General features: G+C 43.2%; 1 protein-coding gene across 2 annotated transcripts in view; it reads left to right on the top strand.

Moving 5' to 3' along the window:
* Positions 1–4,121: 4,121 nt before the first annotated feature.
* The window catches only part of LOC126544597 (ADP-ribosylhydrolase ARH3-like), a 99,572-nt gene continuing 78,257 nt past the window's right edge, over positions 4,122–25,436 (top strand). The window contains exons 1-5 of one of the 2 annotated variants that reach the window (XM_055061517.2): positions 4,122–4,235; positions 12,586–12,625; positions 14,492–14,602; positions 16,801–16,851; positions 19,436–19,549. In XM_055061517.2, coding sequence (XP_054917492.1) covers positions 12,588–12,625; positions 14,492–14,602; positions 16,801–16,851; positions 19,436–19,549 — 314 coding nt within the window. In that variant the 5' untranslated portion in view covers positions 4,122–4,235; positions 12,586–12,587. The remainder of the gene's footprint in view (positions 4,236–12,585; positions 12,626–14,491; positions 14,603–16,800; positions 16,852–19,435; positions 19,550–25,436) is intronic. The other variant, XM_050192015.3, reaches the window with a different exon arrangement.

The following is a 25,436-nucleotide window of genomic DNA, read 5'->3' as shown; positions in this document are numbered from 1 at the left end:
TTTGTACATTTAACCTGCGGGCGAGGGTAGGTCCGGATAAAGCGTTATAATCAGCCGCGCCCAATGACTGGCGTGCCTTATGAAATCGTTGGTTTATCAAATGCTGGAACTATTTAATCTCTGTCTAGAGATAGCCTACGTAGCGTTGCACTCTCAGTATATTAACACTGTTAAGGTGTTAATTTGATCGGACTAGGAGCAGCGCAGCGGCGACAGTCTATAGGCAGAGCACGGACTGCGAGCGGCATTCACGAGAAAAAGCGCTGAAGAGGACGACCGATTATATCCTTCCCAATCCTTCTCTACAATTACCCCCGGGAAAGAAAAGGGAGCCACCCGGCGACGTAATAGCTTGTCACTATGAGTGGGTCATAGTAGGTCTTGAGGCGGTCGACGTTGACAATGTCTCCTCCACGACGGCGTATACAGAACGTCCGCACAGAGAACACGAGTGGTACACGCCGCTATGGAGTGAATACGCTGGGCGCTGGCTGTACATCAACAATCTAATCGAACCTCTTACAGGTATAACTGTCCAATTTCATCATGTAATCATGACTTATCCAAGATATGCTAGTGAAAATGACCTTGGTCGAACGTGCAGAGGAATTTCAAAACCAATATAGGACACTGACTTGAAATTTTTCTAACGGAATTTGTCACTATACTGACTTTCACGATTTCATTTTCAGGCTCTTTTTAAATAAGAGCTACACTATTACTTGTTTCCTGGCAGGAGAAAAAAAAAACAGCAGATATTCCGTATTTTTAAAAACAAATGGCCACATTTTTGTGACATGTACCGAACATTTGCACTCTGAAGGTTGCTTATGTGCTCTGAAAACAGTTATTGATAGTCGCTTTCTACCAATTCTGATGCGTTATGCACGGCATTTAGTTGCTTTTCTCTGTTATGCTCGGTAAAATATGCGGGGCACGGTGCTTATATTTGTTCGAAGTACGAAGCAATGGTCTGAGTGCGATATATGTTTATTCTATGTAGGTTCATTACAGCCTTTGTAGAAAGTTGCTCATTGAAGCGTTCCAGAGTGTCATACTGCCGTTAATCTGAATGCTTCCCAGGCTCCTAAAACAACAGCACAAGATACGGTTGACGTTCCGTGAAAATAGAGATAATTTTAAACGCAATGCGTTGCGAAACTTTCACTTTCCTGCTTTAAACGGAAGTGTTGCAGATAATTACAAAATCCCCCTTTTTCCATGTGTTTTCGTGCATCATACGAGAATCGTAGTTGCTCCGGTGTCCACGGTGAGCTAAACAAGGCATATTGTTTATGTCGGGGGAAAATTATGGGCATGGTATGGCCATGCAGTGTCTAGGCACTGTTCCAGATGGGTGGGTTAAATGCGCATTTTCTAGTATAATACATATACAAGTTCTCCATAGCGTTATTAGTCTGCTTTACAAGCTGTGTACAACTTAGACGGCCGCGCTGACATAACTAAAACTACAACTGAGGTCAAATTTTGTGAACATAAGGGAAACGATCTGCCAAGTTCATGTGCGACGGTAAATGGGTGTTGATCAAATACAGCGGTGAAAGAATTGCAAGCAAGTGTTCTAAAGTATCACGCTGCTGCTATTAGCTAGGTTTCCCAATGTCCCAAGAGAACTCTGCTTTTCACATATTTTATACATCTTTTATAGCATTTTACGTTAACGTTTCTGGCTTATTTAGAAGCGTTAAGAATAATTATTGAGCCCTAATCTTTCTTTTTTTTACTTTTTCATGCGTGATATATTAGTTTCTCTTGGAACCCTCACTGCAATAAAAGAGACAGATTCGTTTTGTTTGGTGACCACAAGGGCAAGTTAATGGGTACAGGGTAATGGGTACAGTTAATGGAGACAGGTTAATACATGGGCTTTTGCAATAAATTACGTATGCAAGCACTCTAGTGTGTTATGAGCGCGCCTAACGAGCGGGAGGGAACTGGGCCCGCTGCCCTGGCAGAACTATAAAAGCCGGCAAGACCAAATTAAGTAAAAAATGGTCTGTGAGAAGTATGGCTGAATCAAACACAACTTGTGCAAAAAAAAAAAAAAAAACTTATTCAAGGGTTAGAGTGTGTGCTACCAGCTATGTTTCTCAGTGTTCCGATATAGCTATACTTTACAACAGGTTTATATTTTGTGGAAAGCGGACGGGGGCCATGGTAACAGCAATGTGTGACAATTTTTTTTGCGTTCCTGGTCCAGTTAGAAGCGTTGCAAATAATTACTGATAGGAAGTTACTGATAGAAAAAAAAAAAGGAAATTTTTTTCCTTATTTTCAGGCGTCATAACATGTTTCGACTGGGTTTCAGCGATGTCCTCAGTAAACTAAACAAGGCATTTTGTTTATAATCGGCGAAAATCAAGGGCGAGTTATGAGCGATATGTAGGTAAACTTCAATGACAGGGGACTAATTATGGCATTTGCACTAAATTATGCATGCAAGCGATCCGGAGTTTTATGAATGTGTTTTGTGAACAGAGAACATATCTCACTGCCCTGGGAGAACTGTGAACTCAACTGATATCAAATCTAGCGGAAATTGAGATGGCGGAGGGGGCAGGGAGGAAGGTAGAACACCAGGGTGAATGTTATGGCGAAGTAACGTGTGCTGATGAATAATTACTGGCTTTTTTTATTTCGAGCAAGAAGTGCTCCAACGCGGTACTCATGGGCAAGGTTTCAAACGGGAGTCTCTCTCTCTCTCACACACACACACACACACACACACATATATATATATATATATATATATATATATATATATACGGGCAACTTTCTAAATATGCGATATAGTCAAAAGAAACTTAAACTTTTATTGCAACTGTTCGAAAGAGACAGCTTCGCTGGAAATCGGGTTGTAATTCTCCCAAGGTCGCAGGCATCTGCTGCCTTTTTTTTCTTGTGAAGATTGCAAGTAATTTATGTTGATGGTACTTCGTTGCCTATAACCTCGACAATAGTTTTACGTAAACAAGCGATACATTTATGCTGTAGACTTAAACATCAAGTACAATTATTTAATTGTTAAAATTGTAGCAAATGCGCATTTTTTATGTGCGCTGTACTGCTGCTACTGGACGGGATCCGGGACCTCTGTGAGGCACTCATTGCCTTTTGTCTATGTATCAGCTCGAGATTTTGCATAGTTGCAAGAAATAAATGCAAATTCGAATAATTTTTCGGGCCCCCATGGTTCACCACGTGTGATTGATAAATAGGTCTGTCTGTTAAAAATAAGTATAACTGACAGACTAACTGACGACGCATTTCCAGGCTCTTTCACTTATTGTAATAGACATTGTAATATATATATATATATATACATATATGGAGAGAGAGAGAGAGAGAGAGAAAGAGATGTCAGCTCGTTCTAGATGACACCATTCTAGACGACGCCATGCGAGATGTGCCAGTGATCTACATACGGCGCAAATTTAGACGGATATTCGCCATACAACTTCGATTTCCCATTTCCATGCTTCTTGAACGTTTGCGTTAACTCTCGATTCAAGTTGCCCGCTTTGTCAGCTCACGAGATAAAAAATAGGTAAAAAATAAATAAATTGCCGATCTCGGAGGCTGGGATGACAGTTATAGGTGGTCATAGTGGCGTATTAGTGGCATTAATAGGTGCCGTCGAAACTATCCGGGCTGTCGGCACGGTTGTCGGCTATTCACAAGGGGTTATTCGCCTGGCGTGCATTGTTACACATTACGGTGGCAACAGTAGCAGGCGTGGCAAGCGCTCACCTGTTGGTTTTACTGGTTTTACCGCTAAGTGTCTCCCACGTTTCGCGTGAGGGCACTGGTATCACTGTAACCACGATAACATTTTCACCACAAGTACGCGGCACGTAACTTGATACTCCAACCACCGTGCTGATTTGAGCATGAGACCGAAGTTAGGGAATTCTTGGAGCCTCACCATGCCTGCGAGTAACCGTTCATATATTTATGCCTTCATGAATCCCTGCGCCTATCTCGAGACAACACACTACGGAGCGACAGATGTCAAAACCAAAACTGCGTTGCTCAACGCAGCGCCGCTTCGCGGTTATCCCCTTTCAATTGTTGAAGTGTATGCAGTGTGCATGATGCGCACACTATACACTATAGGTATTCTCTGATACGGCGAGCACGCGCGTGCCCGATAGGCGCTACAGTTTGAAGCAGTCTTGTGCTGCAGAGTGTTGCCGTGTGTCATTCAGCTGAAGGTAAGCTTAGACGGTTCTTATCAGTCCTATATAGTCACTACTAAGCTGTGTGTATACTGTACCGGCGCCTAGATATGTACACGCATGCAAGCCGAGTAATCGAGCCGTGGTTTAATTTCATTCGTTGAAAAGTGAAATGAAGTGACATTTATTTTGTCTTAAATCTGTTACTATGGTAAAGACATCTTAACTTTACACAATGCACATTGGGAGCGTGCAGTACTCCTCCGTCCTTTTGTTCTGTTTATGTATTCTATTTCATTGTTCCATTTTGACACCGCTGCGCTGCAGCAAATTCAGCGCGGCGGACTCGCGTTGCGTTTGTTGTTTACGATCTGAAGTCTCAGATAAAATTATCATTGCGATATCTGCGTCAAAGCATGTCGATTACAGCTCACGTTATAAATTTTTCGAGTATCAAGCACATGAAAACTTTGACGCATATGAAGCATGGTCGTGCGAAAACGAAACTTTAGTCCTAAGTCACTCGTCAGTGCGTTTAGCCATCCTGCGCTAAGGACTGGTACAGTATTCTTCAAAGCTAGATAAGATATGCAAAGCTGTCATGCTATTCCTATTGCGCGAAGTTTGTTACGTTATTGGCGGGCATTTTATTTAATTCAGTAAATGTGGCGTGTCACGGATTTTTGGTTTTTTATACGCCAGTAACAAGATACATTTTGGGTAACCCGATCGGAATGGAAATTCTCGATCGCGATTGGCCCCTGCCCGAGAATTTCCGATCGGATTGGGTTCGGTCACGATCGAAAGTTCCCCATGTGACCGGAATATTAATTTTCCTACCGGTTTTGTGGTAATAATTCAGATGATTAAAATTAATCCGGTTTCAAAAGTGCTGTCATTGGCGTACGAATGCTTAAATCGCGAATCGTTCATTTATCAAGTGCTCTTGATACTTTGGTTTCCTGCTAAAGGTTACGTGAGTGGTTTTCTCGTGCGTAAAATTGTACGAGTACGTATTCTGAAGAAGCGCATGCAAACTGTACCCGATTAAGGTGCAGCTTCATTGAAAATGTAGTTGTTTGACGTAGACGAGACTTATATTTACATAGTATTTACAGAAATCAGGCTTAGGGGCCATTCCAGGCCAACTAGCTGATCCAAACTTTGCGCTCGACCATCTTCAATTTCCTTTAAAAAAAAAAAAAGAAAAAGAAAACCAGGGCTTATTGCGTTCCTAGCTAAGACAAAAATTAACCCAGCTTGTTTTTGGTTAACAATTTTGCGTGCCGTGGCCGCCATCCTAACTTTGCAAACGGTAGCAAAACCTGGCCTAACGAAAAATTTTCAAAATAACAATTTTTACACATGGCTATAAAAGATTTTTCATAAATATAAAAGACATTGCTCTTTCATACGCAATAAATTGAACTGAATTCGTCTTACTTTTGTTTAAATATAAAACGCAGGAGAAGGTACAAAAAGGTAGAATTTTTAAATTTTTTATGAAATTTTGTATACTCACAGTAGTCATTCCAATTGTTTCTCTAAGTTGTCCAGAATGTGAAGAAGCCGGTAAAAATGTTTCAGAGATTAAAAAAAAAAAAAAAAAAAAACGTAACACGTGTGAGTGAAAAAATTCCAAACTTGGAGAAAATTTGCCTTTTGAGGCATATTCAGCTGTGAATTGCATAGTGAGGTGCTTCAAGTATAAATATGGAAGATACTAAGTTATATAGTACCATTCAATGGCATTTATTTGTTAATGTTTAGTCGCAACAATTTTTCTTTTAAGCGAGAAAATAATTGTGAAAGTTGAGTCCTTGTGTTCAACCCCAGCGTTGCCTTGTGCTTGCTCTTCACTGCAGCACACTTTGCCACCCGTTGCAAATATACACAGAACCAGCGCTCCACTGCTTGAATACAATTGTGCGCTAGGCTTGGGAGGTTGCCAGCCTTGGCAGTACCGATACCTGTTGAAGGTCGTGGATACAAAAACTAAAAATGAAGTGGCAGCCCAGCAGGAGGAGGATCAGGATACCTTGCACTGTAACTGGAGATGCGGACCAAAACTGCTGCAGCCACACTGCTCATCCAAATGCAGCTACCCCTTTCGGGTCCCAGCTCCAGTAGAGTGGCTTGTGTTCCTCAATGTAAACAGTACAGAGCTGCCCTTCTGCCAAGGTTCGCACTTTGCTGGCCCAGTAGTCAGTGTTAAAACCACTCCCTCTGAGAGAAGGTGCTGTGTAGCGAAACAGAGTTGGTTTCTGCTACAGCAGTGCCCATGGTGGAAACAAGTGAAGGCTTGCGAGCTTGCCATTCTCCGTCTCTGTCTGCTGGAGAGGTCAGTGCCAAGATTTTCCATGCATTGCACATTTTTAGCTTGCCTCCATTTTTCTATATTGCCAATTTACAACAGGTGGGCAGATAAAGTAGAAGATTCATTCACAAGCTTTGACTTTCGTGCCAAAAAGCTGTGTTCGTGCTGCTTTGGCATCTTTGTGCTCTATTTTGCTGCCTCAGAAAGAAAAGCAAACGGCGAGAGTATGCTGCTTGCGTCTCATGGATGCTATATGCACTGCCATATTTGTCATTCAGTGCATGTTAGTTTGATGCATTTGGGTGTTGTTTCAAACTGTGTTTTACTTTCAAAAATCTTTCGCAAGTTGTGAGCTTCCTCCTTGTTTGCTTGTACCAAAAGATGGCCACAAAACAACAGAAACAAGGAAGCGGAGAACCATAAATGTGGAAGACCTGTCTGAAACGGATCGGTGCGTCTTGATCCTGCAGGCTAAGTAGACTTATGATATCACAACGGTATGTGCCCATCACTATCACGTGTACGTTAAAATGTACACCACATTTATGGCTTTGAAATTTTGCTGCAATCCCGTCTCCAAGCATATCAAAAATATGCCGGGGCACCGGCGTGATTACAGCGGCCCTCGCCGACTGCCTACCTTCCTTGGGGCTCATACCGGGAAAGTGGCTTTGCCAGAATTGCAGCCGGCAGGGCTATAGCATGCAGGAAATCGGAACTGCTCAACCGATAGTGCAAGACAGTGATGCCCAATCTGACCACTGCAGTGACCCTTAAGTTATAGGGGTCAATATCAGTGATGCGCTTACAGTCATGGGCGAGAGCCTCCTGGACAGAAAACGAGGACAGAAGGCTCAGGAGTTGCCCACAAAGAAGAGAGCCAGTAAGCTTCAGAAAAGCACAGAAAAAAGTGTGTATTCATATGTTGGCCTCGACCAGACATCGACATCTGCAGCTGCATTTAGGGATGAGTTCATCATAACTGATTATATGTCTCTAATGCACGATATTAAAGAAAAGTATGTCCATGAAAAAGAACGAGCGAAGAGGATCCCAATCTTAACGTTTAGCTCGAAGTCATGGCCCCATGGATAAGTGGTGTAGGGTGTTGGCTAGAGACAATTATTTTCAATCTAGAAGACTTCTGTGATAAATTCCTGGAGATGCTCAAGCACCTAAAAAATCTTCACTTTGTGAGCAATCAACAAGCAAAATACTTGCGAGAGTTGAAAGCAAACATTAAAAAATACGAGGCAACCGCACTCATGGACTCAGCAGAGAACTACAGTTTTATCGTTTAAGACGCCCCGCAATCATACCACTGGGTAAATAAATACACAGGCCACGTTGCATCCCTTCATTATACACTTACGTTCATGAGAGAACAGTGCAGACATTTGAGTGAAGTCGGTTGTTGTGATTTCAGACTGCCTAGAGCACAACACAGTTGCTGTCTGGTCATTTCAGAAGGAAGTGCTGAAGTTGAAAAATGATCTACCAGAAGTTAAAAAAATTAATTACTTTTCCAATGGTGCGGCTTCTCAGTACAAGAATAAAAAGAACCTCATGAACCTCTGCTACCATGAAAACAATTTCAATTTTTTAGTAGAATGGAATTTTTTTGCCACCTCACACGGCAAGAGTGCGTGCAACGGCGTGGTGAAACTGTGAAGCGCTTGACAGCAAGAGCAAGTAGCCAGAGGCCACGCAGAGATCAACTATTGACCCCCTGTGAGCTGTTTATATGGGCGGAGTAAACTATCAAGCGTGTCATAGCACTATGGGTGCCCCAAGAAATTATTCAGGAAAATGAAGCTGACCTCACTGGGTGGTTTGCAGGAGCGCTACCATTGAAAGGAATCCACGGGTTTCATCACATCAAGCATTTATCCCTCTCAGTGGTGCATGCGAGACTTATGTCGTGCTCGGCAACCCAAGAATTTAAATTGACAAAATGTGAATGAACACGCCAGCGAAGTTTTCAAAAGCAAAATATAAAGCGCTTCCACTTGGAGCTCGATGCAGTGTTTCTTTTGTGTCTCCTTGACGTCGGCTCTAGCATGCACTGCAGTGAAGAGCAACCGCAGAGCAATGCTGGTGTTTAATGCAAGGACTCGACTTCCAGAATTATTTTCTCTTAAAACAAAAATTGTTCTGATTAAACTTTCAGAAATAAATGCCATTCAATGGTACTGTGCAACTTACTATTTTTCATATTTTTACTAGGACCGTCTCACTATGCAATTGACAGCTGAATATGCCTCAAAAAGCAAATTTTCTCGTGTTTGGAATTTCTTTTCTCACGCGAATTATGTTTTTTGATCTCTGAAACATTCTTTTTGGCTTCTTCACCTTCTGGACAACTTAGAGAAATAGTTGCAATGATTACTGCGAGAACATGAAATTTCGTAAAAAATTACATCATCATCATCATCATCATCAGCCTGGTTACGCCCACTGCAGGGCAAAGGCCTCTCCCATATTTCTCCAATTACCCCGGTCATTTCTCCAACTACCCCGGTCATGCTGAAAAAAAACACATTTTTTGTACCTTTAACAAAATTTGTTGCTGAGCTAGTTGGTTTGTGACCTTAAAAAGAAAGGTTAAGGCGCTAAGCAGACGAGGACGAAGTCAAACACAAACGACACATACGGGCGCCAACCTCCAACTGTTTATTTACCAGAACCCACACAGATTTATACTAGAAACCAAAGTGAAAGTAATCACAGTAGAGATAGGCAGGGGTGATACGAATTAACACTGCTCGTAGGCCAGTGATCTGTACTGAATTATCATGGCAGGTACATATGAGCATGCATACATTACAGGTGTAATCCGAGCATCCAACCAAATGTGGCAGCTGCATGTTCTAATCTTAGTGGCGATTACAGGCTATCATTTATGAGTGACATTTCATTGTCACCTAATGCTAGTGACGGCATGCTAAAGTACTTATTTCCTGCTCATTTTATGAAGAAAGCCTCGATTATCTCTCTTTCAGTGCGGTTTTTTGCTTTCCTTAGAAAGGTAGTTTTGTCGAGGAGTGTTAAACAACCACAGCGCTTGCACTGGTCTGCCAAGCGGCTGCCAATGTTGCTGTTGACTGCCAACTGGTGCTCTCTTGCTCAATCATTGAAGCATTGTCCTGTTTGTCCAACATACACCTTGCCACACTTTAGGGGAATATTGTAAATGACATCGCTAACACAATCTGTGTAGCGTGTGACGTGCTTCTTGGAGCATCTAGCCGGCAGTTTATTTGCCATCAAAGGACAAATTTTGGCCAGTTTGCATGGGGACAGCTTATATTGTGGGACAGCCTATGTACGTACAGAATTACGTGCGTGTTAATTTTTTCTTTTGACTTCCGCACTTTTTTGCATGTTTTATCTTCTGCAGGAGGCTTTTCGCACATACCTGTATTAACAGAGGGAGGAAATCAAGCATCTTCCAATCGGCTAATCTTATTACTAAAACCTGTTGCATGATAGTGCTCGCATGGCTTCATTAATGCCAAATTGAGGCATGCGTTAGCTAAACGTTAGCTATAAGGTTATAAGCTATAACACATTAGCTAAAAGTAGGTAAATAAACAGCTGGAACTTGGCGCCCGTATGTGTTGTTTGTGTCTCACTTCGTCCTCATCTGCTTAGCGCCGTAACCTTCTTTTTTGTATCTTCTTCCATGTTTTATATTTAAACAAAAGTAAGACAAATTTTGTTAAACTTAATGTGTATGAAAAAGCAATGTCTCTTATATTTATGAAAAATCCTTGATAGTCATGCGCAAAAATGTTTGTTTTGTACAAATTCTTTTGTTAGACTAGGTTTTGCGACTGCTTGCAAATTTAAGATGGCGGCCATGGTGCAAAACATTTTTTTTTTCATCAAAACCAAGCTGGGTAAATGTTTGTCACAGTAATGCAATAAGCCATGATTCTTTAAAAAAAAATCGAAGATGGCTGAGCTCAGGATCAGTTGGCATGGAATGACCCTTAGCTGTGTTATGCTGCAAGGCAAACTTATGAAAAATAAATAAAGGTTGAGGGGGGGGGGTGGCTGGGGGGAGGTGGTATGTTGAGGCAAGATTGCTGAAAGGATGCATGTTGCAAGCGTCCCCACCAAAATTATCTTCATTTCTCTTCAAAGACTTTCATTCTTGTGCTCAATTGAGATCTACAACAGTATTATGAAACTTGTATGAGTTTATATTTGCGGTTTGCAGCATGCACATTGACAAAATCAACACACTGAATTAACATAATTTATAAAACCTGTGTTATAGCTTCCTCATTATCACCAAAAGATTCTTGCCTGCATTCTTGAATGAGAAGAAAGGAAACCGAGGGATCCGATTTTTATTAATCATAAGAAGCCAACAGACTCCAAGGACAACATAGGGGAAATTACATGGGCTTACTAGTAATTTAGTTAAAGAAATGGTAAATTAATGGCAATGAAAGTGGATGAAGAAACAACTGGCCGCAGGTAGGATATGAACCCACGTCTTTGCATTACGTGTGCGATGCTCTTACCAAGTGAGCTATCGTGGTGCCGTTTTCCCACCCACTTTCTGGGGTATTTATGTTTTACTACTAGAACTAACCCTAGGAGTGTTAGCCAGCGCCACCACTCGCAAACCTTGGCAGCGGATGTGGAACATCCTTTCTCCCACAGGCATCACGAGTACGTGATCTATTTGAGTAACGGCAACTGGTTAGTAAACCTGCACATGCTACCTGAAGGCATCAATGTTGCCGGATTTGGGACCATTGTAATGTAATGAACGAAAAGAAAGGGAACTGAGGGCCCCATTCTTATTAATCATATCATAAGAAACCAACAAACAGACACCAAGGACAACATAGGGGAAAAAACATGTAGTTATTGAGTTACATTACATTACGAGGGTCCCAAATCCGATAACATTATGCTTTCAGGTAGCATGTGTGGGTTTATTGACCAGTTGTCACCCAAATAGATCATGCACTTGTGACGCCTGCGGCAGGAAAGGATGTTGCACATGCGCCGCCAAGGTTTGTGAGTGGTTGTGCTAGCTAATCCGCCCAGGGTTAGTTCTAGCAGTAAAACATACATACACCAGAAAGTGGGTGGGAAAACGGCGCTGCAGTAGCTTAATTGGTAAGAGCTTTGCACGCGTAATGCGAAGACGTGGGTTCGTATCCCACATGCGGCCAGTTGTTTGTTCATGCACTTTCAATTCCATTAATTTATCACTTCTTTAACTCAAATATAAGTACATGTAATTTCCTCTATGTTGACCAAAGTGTCTCTGTTTGTTGGCCTGCATTCTTGTATTCCGTGGGAACCTAATTATGTATAAATTATTGAATAATCTATACCTGTACTTGTGTGCTGCAAATTTAATAAAGCAGCTGGTCAATAATATATGTATACTTCTGCATTTCAATTATCTTGAGCTTTCTTATGTTGTTCATGTTCACGAGTTTTGTTTATTTATCACATAGCTTTCCTTTAATGGAAGCAGTATGTTTGGTAGTACAAGCCTTTTGATATTTTCACCTGTGGTATGTTCAATTTTTAAGGGCAGTTTAAGGAGTCAATGCCTTGAGTTGCTTAGAACAAATGCACTATCCTATAAAATGTTAAAAACTGCCTGCCAAACTTGTTTGATGCAATTATTTTGTTTTGCTCTGAACCATGCTGAACTGGTTACCAGACCAGCTTGGAATGGTTCCTGTGTTTTGTTCTGCACCATTCTGAGTTGTAGCGGAACCAGTTGACATTCACCTCCAAAATGGTGGCACAACATTCAGTTTAGGTTCAGCTACAATTTGGCAAAAGTATGTTGTGTCGATTACAGTTCAATTTAGGTGGTTGCTGTTATCTTTAATTTAGGTGGATGCTGTTAGCTTTAATTATTATTATTCTTTTCTTGCATACAAGCAAAATCAGTGCACCTCATAACAAGGCAAGGCCCTCTGCCTGCCACTATGTGTGATTTGTTTTTACATGCAATATTCCTCATGTTATGTTCTATCCTTTTCTACATGGGACCACAAAACATACCAAATGAAAAAAAACCAGTGATGGCGTCGAACTGTGAAGGAAATACAGGCATAGGCAGGTCAGTACAAAGAATAAAATATTTGTTTTGTGCTGGAAAAGTGATATGATGACTTTTTGGTGTCTGAAAAATATTGGCTGAACTTCAAGGCAATGCTACTGGAAGTGCCAAAAACAGCTCGTCTACTAAAATCTGGATTTTTCCGCTTCAGCTGCTATTGTGCACGATGTTGTGGAAAAGTGCTAGGTCATGTTTTTGGTTTAACACTGCGGCCTATTATATGTTTCTATGCTATACTCAATTACAAGACAAGTATGCACCAGAGGCTCTTCCCAAAACCAGTGTGCTTGCCATTTCTTCTAACTAGTTCTTCCACATTTAATATTCCAAAGAATAGTTCCCTTTTAGCTATTGGCCTTGAGCTCCACCGCTGGAAAAGCTGGCGCCACCGTCGGCGTGACATGCTATTAGGGATCACGTAGACATAGTGGCCGCGTGGGCTGCTTCGGGAGCACCGAAGCGAGCTGAAAATGAGAGTTTAAATTGCCTCCTACGCCGCGGTCCTCATTTAGTGGCGAGATTTTCCCACTTCGAGTGTCTCCTTTACAACGCTTGAAAGCACTGCAATAGGTAGTGGATGCCTTTGAAGGCGCGCAACATGGTAGGCTACTGCTCCGGTGCCGCAGCGCCGGACGTACGCAACGGAACTCGATGTCAGCCTTATTCACACGTAGCCGCAGGACAAGAAGCTGCGTGAAGCTTGGCTTGCAAAACATAAAACCGGCAAACAGTCATCGGCTACAACTCGGGTATGCAGCAAGCACAGACGTAAGGGAGATCTCTGCTACGGCGCCGGGTCTGTGATGTTCAGAAAACGCGCACTGAGACGCTCGCCAGAGTCCGCTGCCCGACTAATGTCATGATGGTTTGGTCTATGAACTTGTCGATCCTATAGATACTGGCAAGTTCACTGGAGTGGAAAGGAAGCGGTAAGAGCACATTAAAACAAAGCATGGCATATGGTCATGTTTGTGTTATGATTTAATGCACTGGATTACAAAAAAGAAGCAGCGGGAAATTGCACGCTGAGAACACCGATAAACATACAGTGTGACGCAACTCGAGAAATAATATTGAAACGTCCAGGAATTTAGAAGAAAAAAAGAAAAGATTGAATCGTCGCGACGGCACGACACAGTCCCCATAGGCGTCGAAGTCTCTACAATGAAATTATTTTGAACAGCTCTGATAACACCCACGCAACAATGGTTGCTTGTGTAGTGTCAAATGCTCATATTCTGCGGCCTAAAGCTCATGGCACGGTGCGAAAACGCGCACGCAGCGAAAATGAGACAGTGCGCAGACAAGCATGCAGACGCGCAGTCGGTCGCTGCAAATCTGTGCGATCACTGCATTGAGGCTTCATTCTATTATTTACGCTCCATTTAGTTATACAAACACTATAAGAACATATTTCACATAGTTTGCTCTCAGCGTTTACCTACCTTTCACGCAAGAAGCCGGTTCGGGAGACTCCATCGCGGCGACCGTGCGCAGTGGGGTTCACTGTACGTATTCGGTAAAGAGATAGCGTCTGTAAACGATTCTGTGCTTTCAGTTTGCCCAAGATTATTATTTAGACAGTAAAAAACTTCTCTCGTTTCAAAAGTACTTACAGAAATGTCTGGGAGAGCTTGCGTATAGTGTTTTCAGTGAGCGCTGACAGCAAAAACTATGAGGAGCGCGCCGCGTGATCCCTCATACTACCCCAGCGAGGCGCTTCCGATAGATGGCAACTCTGTAACGCCTCGCCGCCAATACTAGTGCTTATGTGTTTTTGGTAACGATATAAACTGCTGTTGTTGCAGCTGTTTATAATTATGTGGTTCAATAATATATTTTTCTGTCATGCATTTTGCACTTTAGGAGGACACGTGAGAGAACTAGGAGTGATAGGCAGGAAACGGAGTCATCATATGGGCCGGCAGTTCATGGAAACAGTCCTGTGTCTCATTCTAGCCTTGCAGAGAACGAGCTGTGAGTAATCTTAGCATTTGAAAGCTAACAGGATTTATCTAATAAGATGAAATAACCCATTACAAATTAAAGGAAGTCAACTGTAAAATCAACATTGTTATAAATAGAGGTTCAAGTGTTGCAATCACACTTCATTTTGAAACAGTTACAAATGACTTAATGAACATTGTCACACATCTTCTACCAATAGCTGCTAAGCTGCTAAGCGCACCATCTCTCTTCAAAGTTTGATGCCCTTATGTCACTTTTTCACTGTTAATGAATCGTCATCGAGGGCTTTCTATTACAAAACATGCAGCTTGCAAAGGGTGTATGGTGTCTTGAGAAAAGATAAGCAAATACAACTCAGAAGAAACCAGCAATGATCCAAGCCATGGCTTTAAAAATGGAGGCAGTAAATAAACCTGACGCTGCCTTAAATGTCCTTTCATAGGAGCATGGGTTATGTTTGCAAGAACCACATTGGGACTTAGTGAACCATTTTAAGAGGTTTGCAAGCCTCCGAAACAGAGATAGAGCCTTGCATGCTCACATTTCAAGCAGGGACGAAAACAAGATAGCATTAGCTCTGTCTGTCCTGACCATTTTCTCACCCTTGGACCCTGGTATAGCCCCAACAACTGTCAGCGACTGGTGGCTATGGTAAATTGATGGGCTAGAAAACCTTTCATTGGCACATCAGATGTACACGGCCATGCAGAAGAAAGCACTACTCCTCTACTAATTGGTGAAGAATGTTACAATGCCTATGCTTCACTGACAGTGTTATGCCAGCAGCACCAACATCCACACTTACCAAGCTTAAGTTGGAATCATGTCCGACCATCCAGAAAAGCACATGCAAGCAAATAAATGTCTACACGACCATTTCACAGAAGTTGACCATCTGTACGTTATCTTCAATTTAAACAAAAAGCAATTCGGCAGGATGTTGAGACCATAAACACTTTTTATGTGCACCTCCTCTTCATATCTAAGCACTGCTTGTTTATTGGTACTCATGCAGAAATTGTCGCAAATTTTGCTTGATACGACTGCCATGAAACTCTACTTTTCACACTTCGAACTGATTTGGTTCAACTTGTAGTCCAGGGGCGCATACATGAAGTAACATTGTGGCTGCTAAAATGCAAACAGCAGCCACAGCGAAAGTCAACTAATTTGTACATGAGGGAAAGAACTCAAAGCTGGTGTTGGAGTGCAAGTCAAAAGAGGACCGATTCTCGGAAAAAGAGATGAAATGATTAATGTGTGGTGGGTTGTAACCCCTTGACTGATCACAATCCTGATGTCCTGCAAGGAACAACACTTACCAAATGTACAAAAAGGGAGGTAATTTTGGTGAAGTATGCAAAACTAAGAGCCAATACCATGGCACAGCATACAGTCTATTGGAGCACAGCTTATTGTAGGGAGTAAACAGGCCTTCACAGTACAATACAGGAATTCCAAAGCCGCAAGAGTAATGATGACTATTATTGACTTCAGCTTTCATTTCATCATGTGCACTGGAGCATCAGTGAACATCAGTCAGGAGACACTGAACAAGATACCCAACAAGCCATTCTTAATTGGCCCAGTGCCAGTGTTGAAAAATGCAGCTTCCCTTGCTAGGCAAATTATTTGTTGAAATCTCCTGCAAAGGTATCAAACTGCAAAACCTTGCTGGTCACATGCACATTGAGTAACTGCTGTGTTACAAGTGTATCGAGTAACTGCTGTGTCTAGTCGGCTCAATCCCTTGGTCATGTATCCGTGCACAAAATCTCTTCCTTCCGGAGCATTTTAGAAACTTGCCCAAAGTTGTTCAAAGAACTAGGTAAGCTCCAAGGAATCTATGCGAAGTTGCATATAGGTGGGTCCGCCTTGCTAGTTGCACAAATGCTACAGCCAGTTCTGTTCAGTATCTGAGAGGCAGCCACGAAGAGGTTGAATGGCTTGAAGGGCTCACTGTGATCAAGAAAGTCGTTGACCTCACCCCTCGCGTCTCCCATACTGTTTCATTGCTCAAGCCCCACTCACCCTGATGCCATATATGCAGACCCTTTTCATGGCGATCCGATGGGTGCTGTCATGTTTGATTATGTGGTAACACATGCATTGGTTGCCTCAGCTGCGTTCGTTGTCTTCGTGTTTACAATGGATGTGCATGATGTCCGGTGCACTTCAACAAACCTCTTTCTTGGCGGATGTTGTAGGCGGTGGCTGGGTGGACGACACGAAGCATTGGCCGCAGCTTCAGAGAACATGTAAGTGCTTTGTGAGCTTATTATGCCTTGTTGAAATTTTGCAAGCAGCGTATATGGTGCTTATACTAAAAGCGAGGCTATAAATGTATTCCAAGCTGTCCAAACATTTCGATTCTGACTTAAATCAGGATTATGGTGTCTTTTGCTCTTAGTTTATTACTTGCCAATCATTTTGAAGCAGCGGCTTGTCATGTTTCTGACTCAGTAATGTTCTTTGGTGTGGTTGCTATCCAATTGTTTATTTTCTGCGTAATCGCTTGCAGGTGTGATCAGTTGCTGTAGATTTATTCTTGCTGCACATAATTAAGGCGTGGAACATAGATATTCTGTACTTTGTAATGGCTTGTAGCAAAGACGCATTATCGCTAGTCACTTGTTTACTCTTTGGACTGTTGCAAAAAGTTCAGCTTTAAACATTCATGTGCGATTAGCGTTGTCACCCACACTTCAGTGCATTGATTCCATTCACTTGTTGTTGGTACATGGGTGATAGAATTAGCGCAAGTTTGAGTGTGTGTTAGAGCAGCTGTGTGTAGATAACGTGCGAGGAACTTGCGCCAGAAAACGACGCTACTCCTTTGTCGCTGTGTAATGAGCGGCACTCACTCTCGTCAACATTATGAGGTTGAAGTCCTTTCTCTGAAGGTTAACAATACAATGTTGGCAAATGAGGTTTTTTTTTTATTTTTGAGGAAAGCTATGCATTGTGAAGGGCCAGCAACACAGGCAGTCCTTGTCTAGCAGTAAACCGTGAACTAGGCCACCCAGATTCATTCTATTCTTCTATATACAAGTCACTATTCTTGCAGCTAACTACTGCACAAGTCTATCCTCTTTCGTCCCACATTTTGCAGCATGAATGAAGCACAGTGTGTTGGCAATCGCCCAGTTGCATTTCCAAGAGCTGATCACACAGTAGCAGGGCAGAAGTGGTGATGGTTTCGTATTTGTGCGCTTTTGCATGCTTTCGCCTGAGGCAACGCGCGGCGCACCATTGGTAGCGCCATCTTGTTTATGTGAAGCAAATTGCTCTGTAAGGAAGGTCTATATAGTATGTGCATGGATGTGCATAGTGTCAATCAAGCCATCACAACAGAGCAACACACTTACCCAACATTAGACGATCTTGTCTGCCTAAGCAGTGCCATCAGTCTTTTCATTTAAACACATTATCTAAAATGGTAAATACCACCAAGTTGTGCTGCATGAAAAGTTCAGGCACATCATGGCATTTGCTACTCTTATTGGACTATAGCCCTGCAAAAGTCTGAACTTTGGAATCTGTGCCTCAGCAATATGATTAGATAGGTCCTAGTGAACATTTGAGAAATCATCCAGCCTCTTTGACGTCATGACCTCTTTGTGTATGGCAGAACAGAGGCAGTGTACAGTGTTTGTCCGTATATAGTCCTACAATACTTTGATAGCTACGGATGCACATTCAACCTAAACAAATGTAGCTTCTTTCAATCGGATTTTGAATTTTTTGGACAGATCTTGTCAGAAAAAAAAACCAGAACTGACACAGTGTAGGTCCCAGGAGTGATAGATTGATCACCACCAAGCATTGTAGGTGATGAGCCTTATGGGTATATACTGATCAGCTACTTTTGCAGGTCGATAACAGCAAACATGACACTGTGCACTGTGCTCTTTGAAACCTTACGAGGAAAAATGTCTGGCGACGAGTGACCATGTAGACCGGCGGAGACTTGGCCTTCCGAGAGAGAGAGAGCAAATTGACACGACCGATCTCTTAGCGCAAGATTTTTTTAATATCCTCAAACGCTGGCCCTGGCTGGCGCGTGCCAGCAGCACCTCCCTCATGTAGACGCGAGCGTCTGCGTAACTCTGGTGTGATGCCAATGCTGCTGCTACTACAAATGTTAGCTGGATGACAAGCTCAAAGAAGCCCTGACAAGCAGCTATACTCTGGCCTAATTTGAGGGCAAGGAGCCAATTCATCTCTCTGTTGATGCAGGCCCAGGGAGATGGCAACAATGTTGAAGTTGTGGCCTATACAATTTGTACCTTTGCCTGTGCAGGGTGAGGCTATTCTCAAAGTGAATGATAAAGGAAAGCTTAGCATCTGTATAGGGAATTTACAACTTCAACATGTACTCATGTCTGTGTCTTATCTGTGCCTTACACTGATAACATATCTTTGATTAGCATCTTGTCCAATTTCTCCACTTGATCCTTGGCAAGAACAGAGAACATGTCTCAGGATCCAACTCTACACCTTCTGTATGCATCGTCAGAAAGGGACAGACAACCTATCTGGACAAACATGTGCTGTGCAGTCACGTCATAATCCACTCAAGTTTACTAAATATGTGCACATAATGCACAAGTTGCCTGATGAATATCTGTCTCAGGCAGCAGTACTAAATAAAACACCCATATTGACACCCATAGTGACACCCATAGTGCGAAACATGACAAAATGGTTGTTTGTCAGCATTAAGAAATTTTGATAATTTTAACAGTACTACTGTTTGGTGAACATAAAAACTGCTGATGTTGCACTGGTAGTTATTTATGTGGCTAAAACTTTTTTTTTTCATGGCTATCTATGTTTTAGGAGCACCCCTCAGGCAAATGCAAGTGATGGATTTGGGAAAGCAGAAGCTCCATGCCAGCAAACAGTACTTGAAAGCAGTCCTCTGTCTCATACTAGCCCCTTTGAAATTGAGCTGTGAGTAATTATTTTTTCCTTTTTTCATTCCATTTTATCATTTACCTGTCAAAGTAAGAGGAAGTAGAGGCTAAAGGTAAAAAGCCTGACAGAAGTCCCAACATCCTTGCAAACGGTTTGTAGAGAACTCAAGACATACAAAGTGATATCAGTAATAAATATGATACAAAAGCAGTTTAACGGTTTGCAAAGCATCTAATCTTGCATGAAAACACTAATGTACAGTTACAATATGGTATAGACAACCTGGGACAACATAAAAGTCCTAATCTAGTAAAAAAAAAAAAGAATAAGGCAAATCACTCAGCAGATGGAAAATGAAATGAGATAAAAAAAAAAGTGCAGAGTCGGTATACTGAATACAATCACACAAATCACGTAGCTTAATTACAATGTAGTGTGCACTCTCACAAAACAAAACTAATTGGATATGACATTGTACCCCCTTACATAAATAGTTTAATATATGCTGTTTTGCATAGTATTGTAGGTACTGTGCTTAAATATAATCTTGTGTTCGAGCCTACAAAATATATAGTAACATCTGATAACTAACACAGATTAGGTGGCAAATTGAATTAACAAAAATCAACTGCAACATTAATACTGTTATTAACGAGGGTACAAGTGTGTTCCTTGCTCTCGGGACCTTCTCCTCTATATTACATGTTGTAATAACTTCGTATGTAGTAATAAAATTTGATTCTGATTCTGAATTTTTAAACAGTGCAGTCAAATTATATGTGACCAGTATCCCACATCCTGTACCAGTGACTGCTAACCCTTTGAGGGTCGATTTTTTTCGACATATGCGACCGCCCAGGGTCGATTTATTTTATTGCAGATTTCAATTCTTCTTAGGGACTTATTTCGAAAAAAAATCACCGCAATTTTACTAGGGTGACCGTAAAGAGAGAAAAATATATTTTGCGTTGGTATATATGTACTCTTCATTCATGAATAACAACAATAAAAAAGGAAATAAACTTAGAATTTAAAATTTGATGCATTCTTATACATATAGTTCAAGGCCTTGAAAATTCGCACGCGAGAATATTTCGCAAGACTCAAATCTTCCTGCTCTTACACTAATATCTAATATGTACATCCATAGTGTAATCGAACTGCGTAGGTGCGCGCACTCAAGAAAACTGTGTAGTTGTGTGCCCGTCAAAAAAGCAAAACGTGTGACAAACTTCCGCTAATCTTCATCTTATTGCCAACCAAAGGCAATTAGTTTTCGCGAGTGTCCAAAAAAAAAGAAAGCAACTGAAACGCATGCACGGCGGCATCCTTCCTATGCGCACCCCTGTGAGCACTGAACGAGCGAGAAAGAGGCGGTCGCCTTTTGAGCGATTAGTAACGAGATAACCATCAGTTCTGCAAGCGCAAGAAGCTGAAACCGCCTGCGAAAACAAAGACCGAACCACCACCCACCCACGCGCGCGCCAATGCGCAGGCGGTACTATATAGACGCGCAGGAGTGAACTAGCGCTAAAACAAACCATGCAACGAAAACCGAGAGAGGGAGGCGCGCGAAAAAAATTCTCTGTATTCCCACATAGTGGCAGCACATGACAAAAAAGAAAAAGTTAGGAAATGGGCGTGCTTTTTAAACGTACAGACGGCGCTGTAAATACATGGCATCGACCATTTTTGGACTTGTTCGCGGTGCCGTATATTTACGTCATTGACCCTCAAAGGGTTAAGTGCCATCTCTGATGTCGGATGCTATCGTACAACTTCTCTAGTGTCAATGAACTTTTATTGAGTGCTTTCTGTACATGCAGCGTATGAGGGGTGGTCATGCATTAGCTTTGATGAACACCTTTGCAACATGCGGATGACAGTATCGCTCAACGAAAACACGAGCAGTGCATGGCGTTTTGTAGTGTCGGAAATTCCATTTCCCTCCAAATAAGCTTCTACAGCTACTTACTGGCCGGAAAAGAACTATGTCACGATGCTCTCAAACATACGCACTCAGACAGGCTTTATTCGTTGGTAGGCAGCAAAAGATCGGCGATCTTCACTTGCCGCCGTGGTGGCATTGTGGCAGCTTCTTCGAACTCGGTAAGGCCGCAAGTGAGTTTGTCCACAAGGCCCCGCTTCTCTGCGGAAGCTCGCATTGACGCTTAAAGTACGCGCCGTACAGATAATGAAGGGCCATCGTCCACTTCCACATCGTCGTTGTCGTCATCACTTTCGCTTGAAGATGGGCGACGTGCGACGGCGGCAACAATGTCACTATCTAATAACTCCGCAGATGTATTAACGTTGACTTCTCGATAACGTAAACATGACACGCTACAGCAAAGATCGTTGAACACCACGACAACACCATGACCGCAAACACACTGGTGGAATCGAAAAAAAGAAATCCACGCAGGAACTTTTCTGGAAGCTGTCTAAGTATGTGTAAGCATTCTGCCACTTGCTCATCTCCATGCAGCCCGATGTCATTATCAATGTTATGAAACGATCCAGCCAGTACAGACAAACAACAGCGCTACGTCGACACAAACTGGTGCACACGGCGGCGGAAGGCGCATTGATAACACAAGCAAAGCTGGTGGTGCCTGGTGCGCTGATGACGTTCCAATCATTATAAGCGGTTATCTCTCATTAGTGCCTTATCCATCCGCGTAGAACCATTATGAACCGTGATCAAACGTACACCGGTGGTGCCTGTGTATATGGCATGGTCGCACAGATTGTATCTCGAAAACAGTTTGCGATGCGGACAGAGAGTGCTGATTGCTACCGTGCACTGAGTTTGTGCCACTGTGCACTGAAGAGAGACGCGCAGGCCCACATCTTATAAGTGATTTGCGAAAGGGGCAGGGTGCGGCTTATGCCGAGAGCTTCGTGAGTGCTGTGTTCTCGCTGCCTCGTTTGCGTTGAAGCGACAGGCATCGTGAAGGTACAGTCGCTCACTGCTGCGGTCTTTATCTTGAAAGCGGTCGTCTTATGGGACGGACGTACGGAGGAACATTTTCCTCATTGGGTAAGCATAGAAATGCCTGCACATTTAAAAAGATATGCTTCTGTGCAGTTACTATTTGGATTGGATTGGGTTTGGCGGCGACCGCGAATTTGCACGCCGCTCGCCATAATCAGCCTGCATCGCAAAAAACACCGCCCCTATCTTCATTGCACTTTAGGCGGTACAAATCGACTGATAACTTGCCGAAAACACGAAAAATCCGAGCGTCTCCAGCGGCGAGTCGAGGTGTCAGCTTGGCGGGTCAACGCAAGCTGGCATTTCCCTGGCAATTTTCTCGAGCCGGTCATGCTCGACACCATCGGACTTCAGACAAATGGTCTAAATGCGTGGTAGGGTCATTGAATTTTGTTCTTACACATTTGTCAATGGTGCGGTCGCGATGGTGCGCCAACACCGACACTCAAACCATAGAATTACCAGTGTCGTCGACGATGCTCCGCCGAAAACCTCTTGTTTTGCACACTTCACGGCTGCACTGCTCAGGGAAAAATTGCTCAGTGATCATGCAGAGCCCCTTACTGCAAAACCCTTACGATCGTGCTGCGTACCCACAGTGAGCAGCTAATAGTTTTTTGAGCACAACAAACACAATCTCAGATTCGAGCCACGGCATTTGCGGCACTTTCCAATACGATACTCTCTTAGTATTCTGTGACCTCCGCATCCCCCCACAAATGTGGCCACTGCCTTCCCCTCCTCATTCGCTCTCCAGTCGATCTGCAAGCCGTTTGGATGCCAGTCACTCCTCTCACTCGCCTTTATGTCAAATCCCCGCTGCCAGTTTCGACGTCGCTGCTCCTCCAAGGCTGCCCTCATCCAGCCTGCCCTCCCAAGCATGACCTTCCACCAACGGCTGCCCTTCTGCAGTTCCTGCTTCTTTGGTCTCCACAACTCCGATCGCCTTTCTTCTGCTACACATGAAGCCAATGCGAAGCCCGTCATTGCAACCGTCGCCATCACCAGCACGCACTGACAACGAAAGCGAGATGGCCTGACGACATTTTGAAGCTCCTGCCTTCTGCGTTGCCTGCCGCATTCAGTCACTCTGGTGCTGGAGGCACGTGCATTTGGATCCGTGCTGCAGGCCATGTGATTGTATGTTATTCAGAGTGCTTTGTTAGGTGTATGTGCCTTGCACAGGCTATTGCAGTCTGCAGTGATAAGTGGCTCTGTCAGTCTCCGGGGGAAACTGTCTTACTTTGGAGCAGAAAGTTCTACTGATAAAAGAAGTGGCTGGCAGAAAACTGACATCGCGGAGGAATTGGCATACTGCAGTCTACTTTATCAACTGTGTTGAAAAACAAAGAAGCTGTGCTGGATGGCTTGCAAAAGAGCTTCTTGGGAAAGAGAAAGAGGAATCACGATTCAAAATACCTCGAAGTGGAAGGTGCACTTCTACAGTGGTCGAAAAACGCCAGGAGTGCAAATTTCTCCATACATGGACTTGTGCTAACTGCAAAAGCCAAAGCTCTTGCCCTCCAAATGGGCCGTAAAGATCTCAAGTGCAGCAATGGCTGGCTTGAGCAGTTCAAGAAACGACACAGCGTGACCTCAAAAGTCGATAATTAGCAAAAACGCAGCCGTGAACCGTGACACTGTATACATGTGGTGCCAACATCGGCTCCAAGCTCTACTTGAAAAGTATGAAGACAAAGACATCTACAGCCTAGATGAGGCTGCATTTTTCTACAAGATGCTACCAAATCACACGTTCACTACTGCTGTCGGATCTCCTCATCCGGAGGAAAACAGAGCAAGGAGCGTGTCACGGTGCTGTTTGGTGCCAATGCAACAGGCGAGGATGAGCTTCCTTTGTTGATACTGGGGAAGGCGGGAGAAGCCGCAGTGCTTCCGAAGTGCAACTATTCCCAAGGAATGCATCTACAGAAGTAACAAGCGAGCATGGATGACTGCTGCTATTTTTGAAGACTACATGTGCCTTCTGGATAGACGGTTCGACGCAAAGAATCAGCAAGTGCTTTTCATATCTGACAATTGTCCGAGAAATGGGAAGATCGACAACCTCAAGGCGATCACTGGGGAATTTTTGCCTGCAAACACAACCGTGGTACTGCACCCGATGGATCAGGGCATCATTGAGACCATCCGGAAGCTGTACCACAAGGCTCTTTTGCAGCGCATGTTCACAGTGTATGACGCCAGCAAGAGGTACAACATTGAATTGCTTGGTGCAATCCATTTGCTAAAGTTTTCATGGAAAGAACTCGCGCCTTCGAAGGTCACCAACTGCTTTGTGCACGCCGACTTTTCCCGCGCCGTCGTCAGCGGCCCTGAGGATGATCAGCCTGACAGTGACCGGACTTGCAGCAATCTGTATGAGGCTGTTGATAAAATTGCTGGTCAAGAGGTAGAAGGTGACTTTGAGACATTTGTGTTGGTTGACGCTGCTGCTCCTGTGGTCGCCCCAGTGACGCATTCATAGATACTAATTGACACTTTTGGTGGCCCCGATGAGGACGAAGAGCTGGCCGACAAAGAGCCACGTGAAGGGCCAACTATGGTGCAGACGCGGGAGTACCTACGCCTGCTGCGAAATAAGGTTGAATGCATGGGCTGTGACCACGGCCTCGTGCAATGCTTGGTCAAATTAGAGCAGGGGTTGCTCACGCCTAGTAAGACCTTGAAACAGCCAAAGCTCGCTGCCTTTTTTGCACCTGAATAAAGTTTTGCCTCACTGAATACATTGTATTTTGACTTCCTCGCAGTTGTGGTGCAATTAAAGCTCAACTGCTTTAGCTTTTCTTGAGTGGTCGCTTATATCGAATTACTACTTATAACTAATTTTTTCGCCATCCCGCTGACTTTGCTATAACAAGGAATTGCTGTACTTCTCGAAGCACGACTAACATACTATCGCTG

Source organism: Dermacentor andersoni, chromosome 1 (assembly GCF_023375885.2).
Source record: "Dermacentor andersoni chromosome 1, qqDerAnde1_hic_scaffold, whole genome shotgun sequence".
NCBI classification, from domain to species: Eukaryota; Metazoa; Arthropoda; class Arachnida; order Ixodida; family Ixodidae; genus Dermacentor; species Dermacentor andersoni.
Note: the sequence above shows the minus strand (reverse complement) of the source record. Positions and strands in the feature narration are given on the sequence as shown.